The sequence below is a fragment of the Tauraco erythrolophus genome, chromosome 2 (assembly GCF_009769465.1).
Source record: "Tauraco erythrolophus isolate bTauEry1 chromosome 2, bTauEry1.pri, whole genome shotgun sequence".
NCBI classification, from domain to species: Eukaryota; Metazoa; Chordata; class Aves; order Musophagiformes; family Musophagidae; genus Tauraco; species Tauraco erythrolophus.
The window spans coordinates 15,649,055-15,670,312 of NC_141466.1; the positions used below are offsets into that span (position 1 = coordinate 15,649,055).

The 21,258-nt window shown below is 46.4% G+C and overlaps 1 protein-coding gene across 1 annotated transcript in view; it reads right to left on the bottom strand.

Annotated features, from left to right (window-relative positions):
* The window catches only part of SLC35F1 (solute carrier family 35 member F1), a 269,747-nt gene extending 259,921 nt beyond the window's left edge, over positions 1-9,826 (bottom strand). Inside the window, exon 1 of the mRNA XM_086632115.1 lies at positions 9,624-9,826. Within this exon, the coding sequence (XP_086488241.1) occupies positions 9,624-9,826 (203 nt within the window). The remainder of the gene's footprint in view (positions 1-9,623) is intronic.
* Between the last annotated feature and the right edge of the window lie 11,432 nt (positions 9,827-21,258).

The following is a 21,258-nucleotide window of genomic DNA, read 5'->3' on the forward strand; positions in this document are numbered from 1 at the left end:
TAAGCGGTGCCTTCATTCATGTATGACAACCATCACACCACCTTGCCCCTGTGCTTCCAGATTAAGTCCTCCAAATGTCCTAGACTCTACTGAATCTCTTCAAAGACATGATCCCCTCACTCCCGTCACAAACTAGACCCAAAAAACACTGAAGTATACTGTCAGAAAATGCTGGTGAGCACTAAATCAAAGCAAAGCAGCTTTGGTAGAAGAACCTGAAGAGAAGGCAACAGAACAAGGTCTCCAGCGCTACACACAGGTGTTGTCTGCTCTGGGACAAGCCAGACCACACTTCTGAAAATGGTCATCTCTAAATTCCAGAAAAACAGCCAATTTTGTACAATATGTCCCCCTCAGCACATGAGGCACCCAACAACCGAGGTCGAGTATCCAAAATCTGACTGGAAGCTACCTGTGTGTATCAGGTAGGTCACGCAGGAAAAGGGGCCACTTCAATCTGACCATTACATATATTTGAGCGCCCACCCACTTTTTCCTCACCACATTAGATGAAGCTTGGAAATTTTTTCTGCGTGATGGTACTTCATCCTCATATCCGGCCATCATCCACAATATTAAGGTTTTATTTCCTTCAAGTATCAAATCCCACAACCATTAAAATACTTCCCAGCTCCCTGCTCAACTCTTCCCAGCCTACTTGCTGTTCACTGTCCTTCCTCACTTTCAAGTCTACCCAGGACAGTCCCTACAGACCTCAATATAGCGGCAGCAGGGACTTAAAAAAGACAAAACCAAAAGCATTTCATGTCCATAGCAGCAGCAGAGAGAGAAAAGGAAAGGAGCAACAGGAAAGAAGCATTTGCTCAGTTTCATTACAGCTCTCAGCTTCTAGTAAGAAGAGATTTCAGAAGGTAAATGACCCAAATCAGGCTGCAGAAGCCACTGAAAACACAGAGCTATTTAAACTTCGTAAAATATCTGGACTTAGAACAATCACAAGGTATTTAATTTAATTTTATTAAGTATTTTCCAGCATTTGTCTCATCATCATAGCAGGGAAAAAAGCAAAGAGCCATGCAGAAGAATATTGCAGCCTGGGATGGCTACAGAGGCACCTGGGTAGACAAAGATCCAAATCTCGGTCAAAAATAGAAAGCGTAGGAAAGTGTAGAGCTTATGCCTTGACCCCCTTGGAACGTTATGCCGCTACCTGTCAGTGACTCACTCCAGGACTCCCTGGTCTGTGATTCACAGCCTTGAAGCTACTCTTGGTGTTAAACATCTATCTCGGCTTTTAAAAAAAATGCAGAGAGAAGTCCCCTGGCTTTTACCTTGTAGCCAGCACTCTCGTTCAGCCCACCCCCTTCAAGCTCCCCCTTCAGCTGAAAGGGTCTGAGCTAGCAGCCCCAAGGCTACATTAAGAATTGGGATTTTAGGTATTAGGCTGGAGAGATCCTGGAGTGAAGCTGTGGAGTTCTCTTCCTCTTCAAAGAGTCTGGAGAAGAGGCATCAGGGCAGGAACTGATTCTGGTATCTCCTTCACAAGCTGCCAGTAGCTTCCTCTCCCCCTTTCCATTTCACCAAACAGGGAGAAACATTTAGTCCCCTCTTAGTTCGTTTTCCATTTCTACCCAATGGAAACCAGAAAAAGTCAGGTCACAACAAAACACTTGCCAGCTGAGACAAAATAATGAACAAACGTGACATGGAAGACAGCACTATTTTAAAATCAATGCAGCCTAGTAAAAGACAGTAAAGCAGCCTTCTAGACACACGCACGACAGTTTCTTTGACAAATGAACTCCAGAGAGAGTTAAGTAAACTAATGCCATCACTAGAAATTATTCAAATTTTGTTTTCCTTCCGTCATCAGCCAATGCTGGCTTACATGTTGCAATTAATACTAGGGCTTGGGAGGTAATAATTCTGGTCTTGCTATTGGACATAAATTATCTCATTTATCTGTATCAGAGTAATGCAGCAATCTGTTTCAAGCCTAGTGTGCTTTTGTAAATGAACACCTTGAAGCCTGAAATGCCTTGGGAAATGAGCTGGGCAAAAACCATCTTCTGGTTTCAAACTTTTACATTTCAAAACTCCTCCCATTTTGCATAAGGACAGAACCAAGACCTTTTGAGATTCTTCATCCCAAGAGAACCTCACACAGTACATGTGTTCATGACATCCCTCAGGGATGCAGCAAGGCAGAGTTAAACCTGGTCTTGTACATAAGTACCCCCATCATCAGATCATCATGAAGTCTTACTCACTCTACATTCAAAAAAATCTAATCTGGACGTACGAAACCTTGCTGAACATGCAGTGTTGAGAAAATCCCATCCTTCTTGCCAAAGTTTTGACTCATGTACGTTTTCTGAGAGGAAAAAAAAGGTATAGCAAAAGAGAAGATTCACCATCCGGCTCCTAAGTTCCTACATGCCACCACAGATCAAACCTGTCTGAAGGTGGAGTGTGGCCTCCTGCCACCACTATGGGAGAAGGCACTGTAAGAAAGAGAGTGACGACCACACCAACAGAAAACTGAAATTAAGGCCCAAAATGATTGCATCGGCTACAAACAGAAGATTGGCTTAGAAAGTGTCACTATTTTTTACAGTGGCACCTACATAGCATCATTTGTGGACAGACTTTTCTGGTCAGATCAAAGGTCATCAACCTCGTCTAGGAAGTTATTTGGCTACCACTGTGTACCGTGGCATGTCCCAAAAAGCAAGCGCACTCCCTTGCAGACATACAGCCCAGTGCTGCCACACGGGTGCTCCCACCGAGCATGGCCGGGCTGTGGGGATGCTCCCTTCTCCCATCTCTTGCTCTTTAGTCTCCACCATTCCATAATGAGGAGAATGTGACGCATGGGAGTCAAACTTGCTACCTCAGCCGTTGGGTGTCTCTGAGAAAAATGATGGAGAGAGAATAAGAAACACTTTCTTAAATCATGAGAGAAACCAAGTCAGAGAATGCTGAAAGACAAGCTTCAAAACCAGCGTGTTTTCAGTAAAAATCCCAGAGAGACAGATGAGAGACATAAATAAGCAGAGACAGGTAGCTTAGGCAGTTCACAACGTGAATTTCACAACCACCAATATTTATACACTTTACAGTCATAGCAATTTATGAATCCCCCTACAGCTGTTCTTGCAACAGGTGGTTTCGGCCGAGTTTGAGCTCAGCTCACAAGCCTTTGAGCATGGGTTTTCTGTTGTTGGGTCTGGAGGGCAAGTTTTTGTAGTTTTTTATAGTCGAGCTGCTTCAGCAAGTTCTTTTTCCTAAGCTTTCCTGGTAATTAGCCCTAATCAGTATTCAAGTGCTGATCTGTAAGGCTATCTGCTGACTTAAAGGAAGGGAACACCTCACTAATAGCCTCTGTGTTTCCCTCTGCCTGCAGAAACAACCGCGATAAGGACAGAGGCTCCAGCCATCTCCACAGAGACAGGGCCACAAAGAGCCCTTCTGATCGCTGCTGGCATCTGGCCTTCTCCTCATTAGCACATTAAAGCTGCTCTGTCCATCCCATAAGAGCCACTCTGTCCATTCCTCCAGCTTCCTCTGTGGAGCCATTTACAGCGCTGCTCCTTGGAAACCCCCCTGGTTCAAGAGGCACTAACCCCTTCCCAAAGCCCACGGCACAGCCAGTGTCAAATATTCCCACTTACAGACAGACAACCAGTAAGTACCACGCTTCTGGGTGTCACAGGTAGACAGAAGGCACCCACATATTTCACCTTACCAAGTTGCCCCTCCTAGGGAAAGTCTTTTTCCAATCAGCATGTGGGCTGTCGGGTTTAGATTGCAGTGCACTAATGAGATTACAGTAAACTAATGAGAAAAAGAAACAGCGGACAGTTTTTCATCAGTTGACTTGCATACCCTCTGCCAGGATGCCTTCCTACGGGCAGATATGACCTTCCCACTCCCTCAACCAAAAACAACAATACTAACAGGTACAAGAAAGCCAGCCTAGCTGCTTTATCTACACTCTGAATTCATTTTCTTTGACTTACTTCACAACGGTATGAATACTTTTACCTAAAAGGAGAGCTACAGCTACCTGAATTGCGCTCAGCCTCATTCTTCTACAGTCACTGTTACTCTGGGCAGACTTTGAGAAGCCATTTGTACTTTTTAAGAATAAAAATCACAAAAGAAGTTCAATCCCTTTGTTCTGAAGAAGAAAGCAAAGCAACCGAAGGTTATGAATACTCACTCTTTTTTTGGATTCCAAAAATGATATGTTTGATCCTTGACTTGCTTTTCATTAAGGAAAAATGCTATAAATTATTTGGTTTGTTTGCCTCTCTGATCAGTCAACTGAAAGACATTATTGCTTTGGGGCAATGAAACACATTGCCAAAATTTCGTTATTATTCAGTTTCAGGTTCTTTTTTAGTACGTAAACTCCCTCTGTTTGATTTACTATGTGGATAGGCGTTTTTAGAAAAAAAACTATTGGGTTATAGCTTTTGATACTTGCAGTGTCATTTAAACAGCTCTCATCTCTGAGGAGTTAGTAGCCTTGACACACGGTTCAAGCTCAAAGTTAGTCAGCTAGTGGCCCAAATTCTTCCTCAACTCCATTATCAGGGATGAACTGCACCTGTAACATACTAAAAAGGGAAAAGTTTTTCTCAGACTGTACCCGAACAGCCAGGCTTTCTGATGTGAAGAATTCAAATTGCTTTTTTTCATATAATTTTGTTCAATAAATCACTGCCTAGCTTAATGATTTATACTTATTATTAACGGGTTTTTTTCTTCCTTTTCCTAAGAAAGGTAGCAGTAATTAGACCATACACTGGCTTTATGCACAAGGCTAAAATTTATCTAAGAAAGTGAGTAAGTGGGCAAAGAAGCAGAGACTCGCACTGCTCCAGAGACAGCTTTCACAATTCACTAGTGCAAGGAACGTAACTACAAAGCTATTTGAAAGATGGCATGGGACTGAGTGCCTGAAACTACTCTTACTCCATTTTCTGATATCAAGTTGGATATGTCTCTAATACTCTGATATGATTTTTAGGAAACTTCTGAAAAAAGACAAAGTGCCATTTAGCAACAGAGAGCAAGAAAAAGCACACAAAGACATCCTTGAAACACCAAGATAAGGCACGGCTAGCTTTTATAGCTAGTATTCCTTAAGAAAGTACTAAAAGATAGAAGTGGGTAAATCCAGAAAAAGTCTATGCTGTCCAGCTTTCTGAAAAAGTCCTCATCAAAGAAAGCAACACAATAGCAGGGCGTTAGACATTACTTTGGAGACCTGAGTTCATTGACACAGCTATGGTATTTTTTGTTTCCCGGAATAATCTCATTTACTTAGGTAAAATAACTTTGTCATAGTATCTAAAGATATCAACTCATTTTCCTTGCAGAAACGTAATCTTCCCTCCTTGTCCTGGTGTCTAGGACTACAGAGATAATGTCCACGTATAAGCAGGTATCTCATTTGCTGGCTCTCATCTAAATTTGCAAGAATCTCCCAAAGAGATAATTTGGCAACCTGTTTCCCCTGTGTTTCAGCAGTTTATTCTCTGCCCAGCTCCTCTCAGGAGGTGATACCCAGCCTTCTCAACATGAGATCCACCCCTAAGTTAGTTCAAAAGGCTTCAGGGGCTGCAGACAACATTTTGCAGGTGATTCTCTGCTCTTGACCCTTCAGGTCACGCAGGGAGTGCCAGGAAAGGAGACAAGCCACCGCTCTGTGCTGGGATACAGCCAGACAGAGTGAGTTCAGACCCACCAACAGGTATCTCTGAAATACGCAGGTGCTGGGGTGTAGGCATGGAGAACCGCAGAGCTCCAAACTGCTTGATTTTCTCCTTTTTTCCTTGCATCTTACTTTATGTGGGAGGCAAGAGGGAGCAGGTGAGTCACTGCCTATTAAATGGTCCTCTACAAGCAGACAGAGTTGGTGGAGTCCAATTTTGGCTTCGCAAAGGCTCTGGGGAAGCAACCAAGCAATCAAGCGGCCAAAATTATTCTTTCTCTCCCCTGCAATATAGCAGGGCAGGGTCAGCCAGGGGCACCTGCTGAGCAAATGTCACAAGGAAGGTACCAGGCAGGGCCCTGCAGCTGGGATTCATGGACTGCAGGTGCAAGTCACAAGTCCAGGAACATATTTGCAGCACGTAATCACCATGACACTTCCCCTTAATGCAACAGCAATTCAAAGTCATCCTCTCCCAACTTCAAAGGTAACAGGAAGCTTATTCCTGTTGCAGGAGGCCCTGTTCACCATCACTGGCAGCTCAGAATTTATAACCAAACTAACCATAGCCAGTAAATCCCACAATTTCATTGAGCATCTCCAGTCCTCCATGATTCTGACCCTTCAGGTTTGTGTTTTACTTCAGTTTTCTGTTATGGCCAACTTTTTCACAGAGTGCAGTGTTTGCTGTCAACACTGAAAGACATTTTTACAGTCAACCAGCTCTGCTTTCAGTATGCTCTCTCTCAAACACCCTGGAGGGGTTGTTCCAGTGTGTTCCTCTATTACCTTGAGATCTATTGAGTGAACAGGGAGGAGAGGTTGGAAGGTGAAGTTAAAATAAGTTTCCATAGCTTGTAAAGAAATTTTAAGAGGAGCCTTTGAAGGCAATTCAGAAATCACCAAATGCCTGAGTGACCAAACTACTACATATAAAGCGAGAGACAAATGATGCTCAGAGTCTGCCCAGTGTCTATCCCCATTCTCCTGCTGTCTTGTTTCCTCCCTGACCATACCAGTCTGTCTCCTCCCTGGGGATAGACTTTTTAGCAAGGCCTGTAGTGACAGGACAAGTGGTAACGGTTTTAAACTAAAAGAAGGTAGATTCAGACTAGATATAAGGAATAAATCTTTCACAATGAGGGTGCTGAAACACTGGAACAGATTGCCCAGAGATGCCCCATCCCTGGAAACATTCAAGTTCAGGTTGGATGGGACTCTGAGAAACCTATCTAGTTGAAGATGTCCCTGCTCATTGCACAGGGGGTTGGACTAGATGACCTTTAAAGGTCCTTTCCAATCTAAAACATTCTATGATTCTACCAGCTGAAAGCAGCTTTCTGGCAACCCCAGCTGCTGTCAACCTTTTTATTTTGTTTGTCTGCCTGAGGAGCTCCCACTTTGTCTAGTAGAAAACAGAAGCACATAAGCTCAACTCAAAGAGTCAGTCAGGAACCTTTCACAAACAGGTCTCAAGCAAATGGTGCACACAAAATACAGACAGCACAGAGAAAGTGTTATCTGGCATTAACTGAAGCAGCCAACGCCTCGTTTGTTCTGGGCTCCTACTTCTTTAGGGATAAGGCACACACATCTCTTCCTTTCCCACACACATTTGCTTGCTATTGTTTCCATAGAAGATGAAAACATAAACACTGTGTCGGGTTTCACTTCACTGTGTCAGGATTCGTTTCACTGTATGAACAGAGATATTGTATGAAGCCATGACTTTACAGGGGCTGAGTCTTTAGTGTCCATGTAAAGTTGAAGGAAACCTAACTCGGGCAAAATTTCCCTTGATACAGACTTTGGGATGAGCTAAGGATTCTCCTACACACAGAAAAGGCTGCCTTAAAATGGGACAGTAACAAGTCTTCTCCCTATCCATAAACCACATAAATTTGGGGAAAAAAAATTACTCTTGTTTCCTGTTTGAGGAGAGGAAAAGAATATATTTGCAAAACAGTGACTGGATTCGTTAGGGTGTTCCTCTGGGCAACAGGAGATCTTGTTTCTAGATTCAAGTTTGTGAATCAGAACAGAGGTTTGAACTTTGGTCACCAAATTTCTATCCCTTTCCCCCTTCAAAAAAACCCTAGATATTCTCATTTCAATCATATATATAATATAACAATATTGATTTGACTCTTTAGCTATGGCTGAGAATCATATATATGCAAAAGCATGGTAACTGCTTGAAATATATGAATTAATCCAACACTTCCTATCCATGAAGACTGTGGTCAATTTGATGGCTCCCCAGAGGTCACTATTGCCACCTTTGAAGAGTACCTATTGCTTCTGCATCTGATCCTCTCACCACATCTTTACACATCTCTTGCTGCCCCTGAGAAAAATTCTTTTCTCTAGTGTCTTATTTCAGGACTGACACACACCTCAGGATGACCAAGTAGAAGAAGAGCAGGATTCTGCAAGCACAGGACACCTGAGATGACACAGACTGATGGGTTGAGGAACTGAGTGAATTTTACTACATTGAGAGTTGCAAATGCACATGTGCAAGAAAATGTGTAACGGAGTTCGAGCTGCAGCAGCTCTTACTTGTTTCAACTTCTTTTCAATCCTTCTCATGCTCGAATAACAAAGGATAAATATTTCTTCCCTTACTGATACTTTTGAGGATTCTCCTAGAATGGTAACAGTTAATTAACTGCATATAATAGCAACGATCTGCGAGCAATCAAATACCTTCAGGTATGTGTAACAAAGATAGTAACAATGGTAATTTCCTAATGTTTAAAAGCTTGAAATTCAGAATCAATGAGCTTCATCTTCCAAACTAGTACATCCGGATAGAAGAGCTGATGTTTTTCTTAGTAGCTCATCCATATTATATGTATCCGAAACTAAAGTGGCGACAATGAGGCCGACACCGGTAGGCACCATCCCAATTGCTGCTCCTAACGCTGCAATTGCTTTATTTAGCACGTAAAAGTCATTAGGCAGAAGTGATGGCTTCAGCTGGCTTTTTAGACAGGAGCTCAGAGGCTCCTTCTGGAGAAGCGCCACCGGTTCGGCTCTGGATAGACTCTGTTTTGTGGTAAAAACCTCGAATCGAATGCAGTGCAGTATAAACAACTGGCACAGAGAAGAACGTAAAGGATTCAAGTAAGATTGTTCCAGTGTTTTCCTGTGCGTTCGGTGAAATAATTTACCCCGAGCACCCCGCAGTTTTCCCATCTTTGCGCTGACAATTCTGAGCCACAGGCACAGGCGAACCGACCAGCGAGCGTCTCGGCAGCATCCCGCTCCTGAGCCAGAGCACGCTTGTCCGTGACCACGCCAGCTGCTCGGAAATCGGGCAAAAATCCCACACGGGGTCACCCGGCACCCCGGAGCATCGGGCTCCGGCCGGTCGCTGCCGCGGACCCCCGCGGAGGGGCCGCCCCTTCCCCGCCGCCCCTCTCGCCCGGCGCCCGCGCTCCAACTTCCCCGGCGGCGTCTCCGCCGCGGGCCGGGCTGCGGCAGCGGGAATGTCGGCTCCCTCCTCCCCGCCGCCCCCGGCGTGTCCGCGACGGGCCGGGAAAGCCGAAGGAGGCGGGAGGCGTGGGGTCCCCGCTGCCGGGGTATGCCTGCGGGCAGGGCAGGTGCGACCGGCCCCGGCCCCGGCCCCGGCGGGGAGGGAGCGGGCCGGGGCCGCGCCTCACGCCGCCGCCTCGGAGGCAACAATGGGCCGGGGGAGGCTCCGCGCCGCCGCCCCCCGCCCGCGGCTTCCGCGGGAAAGGCGCTGCCAGCCCAGCCGAGCCGCTGCCGCCCGGCCGGAGCCTTCGCGCCCCCCCCGCTCCACCCCGCCGAGGGGGCCGGGCCGGGGCTCCCCGACGGCCGCCCCCGGGACCTGCGCGCCCCCGGGGCGAGCGGTGGCGGGGCGGGGAGGCGCGCGGTGCCGGCGGAGCCCCGGTCCATCCCCCGGCCTCACCTGTTCAGCACTTTCCTGATCCTCTGGCGCACGCTGGAGGAGGGCGCGGAGATGCCGCTCCTGCTGCCGCCGCTGCCGCCCTCCGCCGGCAGGTTCTCGATGGTGGCCACGACATGGCTGGGCTGCGGCGGGTGGTGCGGCGGCGGCGGCGGCTGCGGCGGCGGGGGGTGGCGGTGGTGGCGGTGGCGCTCGGGGGACAGCATCGCGGCGGGGTTGCGCCTCAGCGGAGAGCGGGGCGCATCCCGGCGGGAGGGCGGCGGGCGCTGCTGCCGCCGGCGCTGGCTCCCTCGGCTTCCGGGCAGTGCCAGACCCTCGCCCGCTCCTCCCTCACTGGGCTGCCATGCAGCGAGGGGCGGGCTGCCGCCGCCGCCGCCGCCAGCGAGTGCCGCTCACGGTCGACGAAGTGGCAGCAGTTTGGCGACCCTCCTCCTCCTCCCCACACCCCCCCGCGCCCAGCCGGTGCCTCCCCCCGGCGGAGCCGCCGCCGCTGCGCCGCCTCGATCCCCTTTGTTCTCTCCCTTCGCCGCCGCCCCGCGCACCCCCAGCGCACGGCTGCCGCCGCGGCCCGGCCCGGCCCGGCCCGTCACGGCGCGGCGGCGGCGGCGGAGCCCCCTCGGAGCCGTGTGTGGCGGCGCCCGCCCCTGCGCGCCGCGGTGCCGCCGGGCGAGCGCGGCGGAGGCCGCCAGGGGGCGCCGGCGGCGACGGCAGCGACCCCGCTACCCGCCCCCCCGTCCCCTCGGGCGCCCGCGGAGCGTTCGGAGTGGGGCGGGATTCGCCGGCGGCCCCCGAGGAGCCGGGGGGGTGGGGGTGGGGGCTTTCCCTCCCGGTGAGTCCCTCCCCCGCGGGCTGGTGCCGCCGTCCCGCTCCGCGAAGGTCCGCGGACCAGCGGGCTGCCAAGCTGAGCGCTTGCTTACCCCCAGACTTCACCCCATTAAATACTCATCGGTTTTCTTTTGGGGTGTTCAGTTGCCTTTTTGGGGTGGGTTTTTTGCTAGTCAATTGACTCTTGCCGACAGCCCCGCGACACGGTACCTCCTCCATTGGCCGGTACCGTGCGAACACCTAGGAACTACCATACCTTTGTCCTCTGAAACGTGGAGTGGCCCGTCTCGTCTTCTGTGAGGTGGAAAAAGTGTAAATAAAAAATGCCTCAGAACAGCCCTCTTGCTCTTACACCGCCAGAGAGGCACGTAAGGGGCTGCAGGAGGGATGGCAGTCGCCGTAAAGTTCAAAGCTCCATACATTTTTCATAGGGACGGTGCACTTGAAGTTCATGCCTGGTTGAGGCTTGTTACAGGCTATTGTGTTGGTCTCTTTCAAATACTGGGAGTCTCTCTGAAAAGGAGTGGAATGAACGTGGTTTTAATATTTCTGATTCTAAAGAGTAAGGCATTTCATTTTAAAAATTGAATTGGGCTCAGAGGAGGTAAAACATATGCATACCTTTTAAATCGATCACGTCTCACTGAAACACGTTGCATGATAATTTTGCAAAGTCCTTAAGTGAAATAAATTTGAAATTTCACCTTTTCCATTCTATTGTTCCCCTCTGCTTTTTTTTGTCAAAGATTCTTTCCTTATATTCCTGTCTGTCTGAAACTTACACAAAGACATGAAGGTGAGGAACACTGGTGAAAAGCCAGGAAATGTGGATTTAAAGCTGTTGAGCGTCCCCAAGGGAAATCAGATAGATGTAATACTCGAAATTACTTCTTTTTTTTTTTTTTTTAATGACTAGATTTCAGGTCGGTAATGTCTGTTTATAGGAACTATTCCTTTTGCCGATATTAATTTTTAATATGCCAGTTTACTCTGAGTACCTCAGCAGCCTCAGTCTAACAGGTCTTCAGACGAGACCCAGCGGAGCATGTTGCCCTACCAGAGGAATGCTTTTGAAGATGGAGCTCGCTCACCCGAAATCATCTAAAGTTGATTCTCCGTTCTGGGCAAACAGCCAGCTGTTTTCAGCACGAGCCGAACCTCGCTTGAATCGGATTACGCTACTAAGAGATTCTCCTCTCTCCTATTCCCCCCATGGCAACCACATGTTTTCGTAAGTGGAGAGAAGATGAGGTTCATTCTTTCTGGCAGCTCTGGGAAGTGGAAGGGACAGAGACTCCAAAGCCTCAGTGTCTGCAGCCGGGGCGCTACAACGTGAGTGGCAGCTCTGGCCGCCCGGTGTGGCCATCGCCGCTGTCTGCCGTGACCGTGTGGGTCCAGCCGTAGCACCCTGAGCTCACCCGCTCACCTCTACCCCGTGCACTTCTAGCACCTATTTGTCAGCGTTTCCACGTCCTTTGTTAAATGTGCCGTTTCTCCCAACCGCGGCTGGATGGCAACTGGAAATATTCTGGAAACGCTCTCTGTGCTGGTGTGAGAGGGTTCAGATAAGAGATGTGTTTGCTTCTGGGTGCTCCGTGGCCGTTTCAGACTAATCCGACAGCTGAGCAGGTCAGAACAGCAGTGTTCGTGTCACTTTCTCCCTGCTGATTAAACCGAATGAATGCACACCTGAAGTCCGATTTGGGATCTGCTGATAAACAGGGGGCTGTAGGAAGCTCCTGTCATTGGGACCACCCCCTTAGTTGGTAACCCCCATTTTACTGATGTGGAGGGAAACTGTGGGTCCGTGCAGAGAGCCCTGCTGCCATCATGACAAATGGATTTCCTGCACACACAGGTCTATCGTAAATATGATGAGAAACTTTTGCTGTGTGCAATAAAATTGTTTCCCATCACTTTTGGGTTTGTCTCACTATCGTACAGCACATGTCACATTACACCATGCATAGCTTTAGATGTTTAGTGTTGCAGCTCAGCCATGCTGTTTCTTTTCCGTGATTAGACAAAATTACTGGGAGGAACAATTACACTGGATGTATTCTGTTTAGTAATGTCAGCAGATTGACTGCATCATATCATCAGTAGTGACGGACTGAGAATAGCATTTTTTAACATTTTATTAATTACTCAAGATGCTATTCCTGTGGCTCACTATCCCTTGCAGTCTGAGCACTCTTGGCCCAGTTTCAAACGCAGTGCTAAGCATGTTCAGCTCCCTTCTAGCTGTTTATCAGTGTGTTGACATCCGACTATGGCACGTCTGGCATCTTCATTAATGTAGCAGCCAACTGGGTTAATTCTACTAAAAAATAAGAATAGAATTTGTATAATTGTGAAAATGTATTTTTTGTTAAGCATTTCATCCCACTGATTAACAAAGGAACATGCTAGAGGTTCGTCCAATGACTTCTCTTTGTGGTTTACGCCGAAGTTTTTTGGTTTATGCTTTGCCTTCTAGCATGACGTCCATTTTTAAGTTTGGGTTTTCCAAATTGTCCCATGTGTTTAAAGCCAGGTTCTCGAAGGTGCTGAGCTGACTCAGGCTTTTTGGCCAGCAACATCCTCCATAAATAAACCAAAAACGCCTCTCCATGGTCACATGAGTTTGCAGGAACTGAGTCCTTTTTACTTTTGAGTTTCTGTTGATAAACATGCACAAAGCTGTTGCAACAGCAGCTGCACCAACTTGTTAACACACTGCCCGGGGGCCTGGCTCAAGCTTAAATCCTAATGCCTGAAGCCCAATCCTTAAGCTAAGTGAGGAAGTCCTCTCCTGGGGGTCTGAACTTGTAGCTGTGCTCTGACTTCCCTCAAAACCTGGCAGGACTTGCAGCAGGACCAGAGGCTAACCAATAACTGGAAGGACAACATGGCACCAGTAAAACTTAGAAGCAGAGGAGTAGTGTCAACAAATGATAAATTTTTATAAAGATGTGCACATCCATCTCCAAGTACATTGAACACTGGATGTAGGGACCTGGGGTCTCACCTCTGCTTAGCCAAATTTTTGAGAGTTAAAACTCAGTCTCACCTATTCCGGCTGAGCCTCCTGGAATTGCTGAAGCTGCTCTTCTGCAGTACTGTTGGCATTCCTTGGTCCCCAGCTGATGAACAGCTCCAAGAAAAGAAACCCAAATTCCAGTGGTTGTAGCTCCGGCCTAAGATGTGAAACAGCTGTGAGTGAACTCTCAAGGCTGTGGCTTGTGATAAGGATTCCGTCAGGCAATCAGCCTGCTCCATCACAGTTTTTCAGGGTGGGAAAACTGAGGTACTGAAGCAGCTCGGGCCAAGACTGGACATGGTATGTCACTTCTCAAGCAAACACGAGGGCTTTCAAGAGTCATGATCTCTTTTTCATCTGTCTGAATTACTATTCTATATTTACTGTTTGATTGATATAAAAATTATACTTTGATCTATTAATTTTTAATATCTAATATTTGATATTACTTTTCCTTTATAGTAAACTTTTTATTTGCTATAAACATTGCTTGATTATTAATAATAAGTCAAACATTACATTTGGGTTTTATTTTATACCTAGAATGAAATAGTTGCAGCTGGAGGGAATGAGAAGACCTTTTGATAGCACACACTACTGCAACACCACATGGATCAATATTAGCTCAGAGCTGAGGTTCATCCCGTTTGTTCCTGTGTGGCGTTCCAGAGAGGAGGTGTTCCTACTTCTGGTGAGTTTGGGTTGAGTGCCATCCTGACGATGTAGTGCTTCTGCCTAGCTTATTTAAAACTAGCCCAAGTATCTTTACATGCAGTGCTGCGTAGGGCAGTGGCAACAGCCCTTGTTATGGTGCTTTTGGGGACAAGAAACAGCCACAGAGGCAAGGTGGTGTATCACACAAAAGCCGTTTGCGCAAAATCCCTCCAAACCTCTTCTCAGGCAAGTTTTTATTATGAGAGCCCAACTACTCCAGCCACCTCCCAACACCTGAGAAAGACTCAGAGAAGCAACAAGTTTCCAACACGTGAGGCTGTCTATGAGAAAAAGAAGCAGGGGCAGAGCATAGTGGCACAGCCTTTATGTTAGTCCTCAGCCTCCATGCACCAGGACCTCATTTTGGCACCATCATTGCCATCCACCAGGTTGTTACAGACAATCAGGGCTTCACAACTCAACTTCTCAGGAGATGATTCTGAGCACGAATACAGGCTGGGCAGAGAATGGACTGAGAGCACCCTGGAGGAGAAGGACTTGAGAGTGCTGGTGGATGAGAAGCTCAACATGAGCCGGCAATGTGCACTGGCAGCCCAGAAAGCCAATAGTATCCTGGGCTGCATCAAAAGGAGCATGGCCAGCAGGTCGAGGGAGGTGATTCTGCCCCTCTACTTTGCTCTTGTGAGACCTCACCTGGAATACTGCGTTCAGCTCTGGAGTCCCCAACACAAGACAAACATGGAGCTGCTGGAGTGGGTCCAGAGGAGGGCCATGAAGATGATCCAAGGGCTGGAACACCTCTGCTATGAAGACAGGCTGAGAGAGTTGGGGCTGTTCAGTCTGGACAAGGGAAGGCTCCGGGGTGATCTTATCACAGCTTTCCAGTACTTAAAGGGGGCCTACAGAAAAGCTGGAGAGGGACTTTTTACAAGGGCATGTAATGATAGGACAAGGGGCAATGGCTTTAAACTGAAAGAGGGCAGATTTAGATCAGATATAGGGAAGAAATTTTTCACTCAGAGGGTGGTGAGGCACTGAAAGAGGTTGCCCAGAGAAGTTGTGGATGCCCCATCCCTGGAAGTGTTCATGGCCAGGTTGGATGAGGCTTTGGGCAATCTGGTGTAGTGGAGAGTGTCCCTGCCCATGGCAGAGGGGTTGTAACTAGATGATCTTTGAGGTCCCTTCCAACCCAAACCTTTCTCTGATTCTGTGTTTCTATGATTGTATGAGAAGTCAGCAGTTCAGAGTCGGAGTGTAGCATGTTTATGTATCCACACTAGTGGATGAACAGCTGTGGAAAGGCAACATAACTGTGGGGAATCTCAGCACACAGCCCACGTACAGTTCCTCGACAGCAACTCTGCATCTATCAAAACCAGAGGAAGAGAGAATGGAGGCACGCAGACAGAGCTGTTCTTCTCACTGGCTCTTTGCTCCCTTGCAGCACAAGCAAGGCAAGACACCACATCTGCATCACACAAGAGGTGAGGAAAGGGTATGGGTAACAATGCCTGTTTTTCACATCTGCTGTAATAATATTTTATATTTCTCATTAGTTGCAGAAGGGAATATACCAACTGACTGTAATAATTTTCCCTCTTGTAGGGGAATATTTATACACACGCACAGAGACAGGGAGAATTACATTGCAATACCATTGGAGCCTGAGACCAAGCAGCTGAGTCCATATAAAAGAGATAGATTATACGATACAGAAAAGGTAAAACTAAATAGAATTTATTTGTTTCCATCACTTTGGGTGAGCAACAAATGCACAACAAAAAGTAAAGTAAATAATCTGTGAATGCCTTGGCTTACAATAGTACAAGGTTCACAAGCAGTTCAGAAACGAAACATCTGGGATAGCTCAATTTCTCTGGAGGAGGATGAGGAGAGCTCCTGTCTCACATCTGATTGCCTCTTCTTCAAGATTTCACTTGCTTCGCTGCTGCAGCTATCGTTCCAGCAGAGTTTGTAGTAGCCACGCAGCCACTGGTAGCTTTTAGACAGTCACGGACATTTTTCTACTTGTCCTTTTCCTGATTTACATAAAAATAAATGAATCCTACAAAGGCTAATTAAGAAGTGTATTATTAACTTTCCTGCTTTGCTTGTAGCATAGGTCACTCACAGATTGGAAAGAAAGCTGAATCTCAAAAGAAAGCAACAACAGCTCATCCTCAGAAAGCTGCAGGGAGGCAGGCTGTTATTTCCCTTGTTCACGTTCAGTGCCAAAAAAGCAAGCAGGAAGAAGTCCCTAATCTTCTAGCAGAAAAGAAATGAACTTATAATAGTTGTGTGGTGCTATTTTTGTGCAGCTCAATAGCATTTTCAATCTATTTATTCTTCTCAATAAACCACATTACGATTACTTTTGGTTTTTTATGCCATGCTTTTCGTCTTCCTCATTACGTAGTTGAAAGTCAACCTACAGTACGCCCTGATTTAAGTGTCTCTGCTTGTCCAGAAATGACAAGTTTTTTAAATAATCCTGGTTTGCTGTTCAGCCATCAGAAAACGGGATACACAAGTCTGAAAAATCAAACCAATTCCTTTTGAAATCAAAGAAACAAGTCTTGAGAAGTCCTTTTCAGGAGGAATATGGCAATCTATTATTGCTTTATTTCTTTACTTCTCTATATTTTTTACAAAAGAGCTCAGATTTTGTTCACTTGTGCATCAACCCTAGCTCTCATGTCTGCACTTGGGAAAGTCTTTGCTTGCCGTGTGAAAGGGACACTCCTCCTCTGGCTGATGCCTGGGAAGGGCCAGGCTGTGCAGGAGAGCTCTTCTCTCCCTGGGGAGGGGCAGGCTCAGGGAGGAGGTCAGAGGCACACTTTGACCCACGACTTGGGAAACATCTTTGGGACCAACATAGTAGACGTAGCCATTCTGTTTGTCTAGGAGCATCCATCTGTTTCCCTGCCTTAGGAATGAACCTTGCCCGTATTCCTTCTGTATGCAGAGCTATCCGCATGTCTAGGACCCTTATTGTGATTTAGGAGCACTAGCCCAAGGATAACTAGAGACTGACTCCCTAAAACGGGAAGAGACACACTTCACAGCAGAGGTGGTTTATTAGTCCATTTGCAAGCCAGATAATCAACAATCTGACAAGGAGAGGACTGAGTTACAAGAGTGAAGTTGCCCTTGGACTAAGAGCCATTTTGCTGCTCTAGTTTCATCACAAAATTTCCACACAGAGATAATTCAGTGAAATGTAGAGGCCTATGTTGTGTAAGAGGTCCTATAAGGTGATCTTGAGGTCCTCCTGGCCATACACTCTCTGAATAAGCAGTGTCCAAGCAAACACTTGAGGTGGGAGGACAGAGACAGACTGCCAGGCTCCAGGGCAAAGTGACATAGCAGTTTTGCTGGACAGGAATTACATTTGGAAAAAGGATTTTGAATTTTGTCATCTAAAGAAGTTCACCTCGGGAGAAGAATGAGAGTGCCATAAGGAAGAAGAGCTTATGAAACAGACTGTGGAGAAACAGACTGTGGAGGAATTAAAGGGGCTTCCCAAACAGCAAATGTGCTAACCTCTAGAGAAAAACAACCATACATATTGTATGCCTTAGCATTATGATAATACATTTCATTGACAGACTTTTGTTCTAGTTACTAATATTTCGCTTTCAGAGGTTCTTGGTTTCTAATTACTGCTGTCATAGCTCCCAGAGGAAACAAAATATCAGGGCTGAAACCTAAATCAAACCTGCTGGAGATGTGAGAGAGACCCCAGGGAGTGCAAGCTCAGTCCTGATCGAGGGCGAGAGCAACATGGTCCTTCCTCCTTCCCCCAGGCCACGGGGAGAGACATCTGGCTGCAGACAGGCTGCGGGAGGCAGGAGCAGAAGGGTCGTGGTTTCAAGCAGTAGTCATGACGGTGCTGGCAGGTTTAGCTTTTCCCTCTTTGTCTTGACACAGCCATTGGAAATGGTGCTGCTGTGACCACATCTGCTCTTTTGCTGGCCCTGCCTGCCCTTCGTGCTGAATTTGATCTTCTCATGTCTACTCTCTCTGACCTTGTGTACGTCTAGACCCGCCTACCTCAGCTCCTGCTGCACAGAGATGCCTTCTCAGAGCTGATCCATGCACCTGTGACAACACAGTAACGTTTTAATTAATTCTATAGGGAGAGGAAGAGGACTGACCTTCGCACTGCCTTTCCTTCTGCTTTTTTTTGTACAGTATTTGAATTAGCTGTATTGAAGGCAGGGTAGGCTGTTGGAAGCAAAAATGGCTTTCTATCATTTCTAACTTCCTGAAGCCACCTGGGACTGTCAGGCTCTTGGTTAGACCTTGAGGCTGCCCTGGAGACTGGGATATACAGGAACAAATGCTCTCTTTTTCTAGTATGATGATGCTTGAAAGACCAAATCACAGCATTTTTAGGGTACAGGCTACAATATGAATTTCCACGTGCTTTATTAATTCAGTCAAGCAGTGGGCAGTGGCACAGGCTGCCCAGGATGGAAAATCTCCGTCCTTGGAGGACACCCTGGAAAACACCCTGAGGGACCTGGTCTCACCTCATGGCTCACCCTGCCAGGAGTTGGAGGTTGAACCAGAGACTTCCTGAGCTCCTTTCTGAGGAGAGTTGTCCCTATGAATTAGCATTTTAGTTGTACTGAGTTGTGTTTCAACAGTATGTGCATGTGTAACTTTGGGGCCGGAAAAACTCCAGAAAGGGAAAGAGCTGGGAAGAGTAACCTTTTCACTATTTTTCACTTTGCTAGGACAAAGTTACAGAAAAACACAGAAGGATGAGTATCTACAAAGTGACTTATTCACACATGGGATTATACAAGTAAAATGAATGTAAATAAAGCAACAAGAAAGTGCTTGACCAATGCAAATTCTTAACTACTCACATTCATTGATAGAAATAGTAGAGATTCAGCTCTCTTGTCATTTTCCTTGCTGGACTGGAGAGACAAGCACGTCTTGGGATTATTGCCTGAGTCAAGATTCAGAATGTATATAATTGACCGACCATTTAGGGTACCCGTCAATAGACGTAAGAGCTAATAAAATCAGAGAAAAATAAGAATACTTCCTTCAGGAGCACTTAAAGAGGGCCTACAGGAAAGCTGGAGAGGGACTTTTTACAAGGGCGTGTAGTGCTAGGACAAGGGGCAATGGATTTAAATTGAAAGAGGGGAGATTTAGATTAGATATAAGGAAGAAATTTTTCACTATGAGGGTGATGAGGCACTGGAACAGGTTGCCCAGAGAAGTTGTGGATGCCCCATCCCTGGAAGTGTTCAAGGCCAGGTTGGATGAGGCTTTGAGCAACCTGGTGTAGTGGAGGGTTTCCCTGCCTATGGCAGGGGGGTTGGAACGAGATGATCTTTGAGGTCCCTTCCAACTCTAACCATTCTATAATTCTATGATTCTATAGTTGTTACTGTTTTCGGGTGATTCTTTATGTCTGGTACATTTTTGCGAAATGTCTTAATGTTTTAAATATAAAGACTGATGTCCAGATACTTACAAGCTCTCCTTGTCAAAGTGTAAAGTGCCTTTCCATGTTAGCTTTTTTCATGTGCCACTCTATTTTGCAGGCCTCATTGGCAAGACACAACTATAATTCTGCAAGTGAGTGCGAAGAGGGATTGTTGTTGAGCCAGGTCCAAAGGCGAGTGTTCTGAAGGAATTAAAAATAAAGACAAAATACATTGCTTTTTGGGACAAGAAAGTCACACCAGCTAGTCTCACTTTGCAAATAAGTCAACTTTTTGGGTGATTAATGGAAGTTATCAGGTTCAAGGCTTTATTCAATTGTTATTTATTATTTTAGTTCTGAATTACAGAAATAGCAGCAGGAGACATGATTAACAGGACGACTCATACTTTGGAAGGTATCACATAGTGAGGTCATTATGTCACCATCATTAGCGGTGTTCAATATAAAGATGGATACATGGAAAGTGGAATTATTTCAGTGCTTAATCCTGCTTGATTCCAGAGATTAGATTTGATGATGAGAGAAGTCATGTCCCACAGTACCCTCTACAATAAGTCGTATAGTCTAAGAATATGCTCATGGTTAATAAAGAATTCTGTGAATGAACACTGAATTTCAAGGAGAGTTATGGAAACCAGGGTCTATGGGCAAAAGCACTGGACCAAATTTTTGCAGACTGAGATGCTAGCTCCTCTTGACTCATTCTTTTAAATTCGTTCTCAGAGAATGTTCAGCTACCTCCCAGGCAAAACGACAGGTGCAGGACTTAGAGATTTTACCTGGTTTCAGACTCTTTCTGCAGGTGCATAAACTGCTCTGGCAAATACAGGTTTTCTTCTTATTTCTATACACATTTGTACCTAGCTGCAGAGCTGGAGCCCTGCCCTGTTCTGTGCTTAGGATGAAGCACGGAGGAACAGGATGAAGAATGTGCTTGTCCTGATGTCCAAGCAACCAGGATTTGCTCCTTACTACACTGGGATTGATGAACATGCCTGTCCTATTCTGGAGAGTATTTAACTGCCATGCCAAGTGAAGCAAGAGCTATCCTTAGCAGTAAGAGCTACTTAGCAGACAGATATAATGCCTATGTTGAACTAAAAGCAAGTAAATCCCATCATAATGTACTCCTGCACATTCTGTAAAATCCTTCTCAAGGAAGCAGGGCCTGGGTAATAGAGTTTAAATCCAGTTGAGATGACTGGGACTGCTTTTCAACTTTCTCTGACTCAGTAACCCAGCACAGCAGTACTGGAGACAAAGTACCAGAAGGGTGCTAGACATGCAAAACATTTCACAGCTGGACTTGAAGACTGACTCGTACCCAATAAGGTGTATTGCCTGACAGCTAATCCTGTAAACTGCTGCCTACTGTCATATGGAAAGCCTGCCAGATACTGCAGGTCCTTCTGCTTGCTGAGTCCTCCCTTTCCTTGGACAAGCAGAGAATTCATTTGCAGATGCAGATTCAGCTCTCTCCACCTCAACCTATCCAAAATGTTTATCAGAAAGAAAAATGGGCAGCCAAGCTAATGTTACTGCAAGGCAAGTGTACTTTCAAAGTCTATGAAATGCACAAAGACGTTTCAAATTTTACATCAAAGACCTTCAGCAAAGAGTGGAGATCTGTGATACAAAAGCAG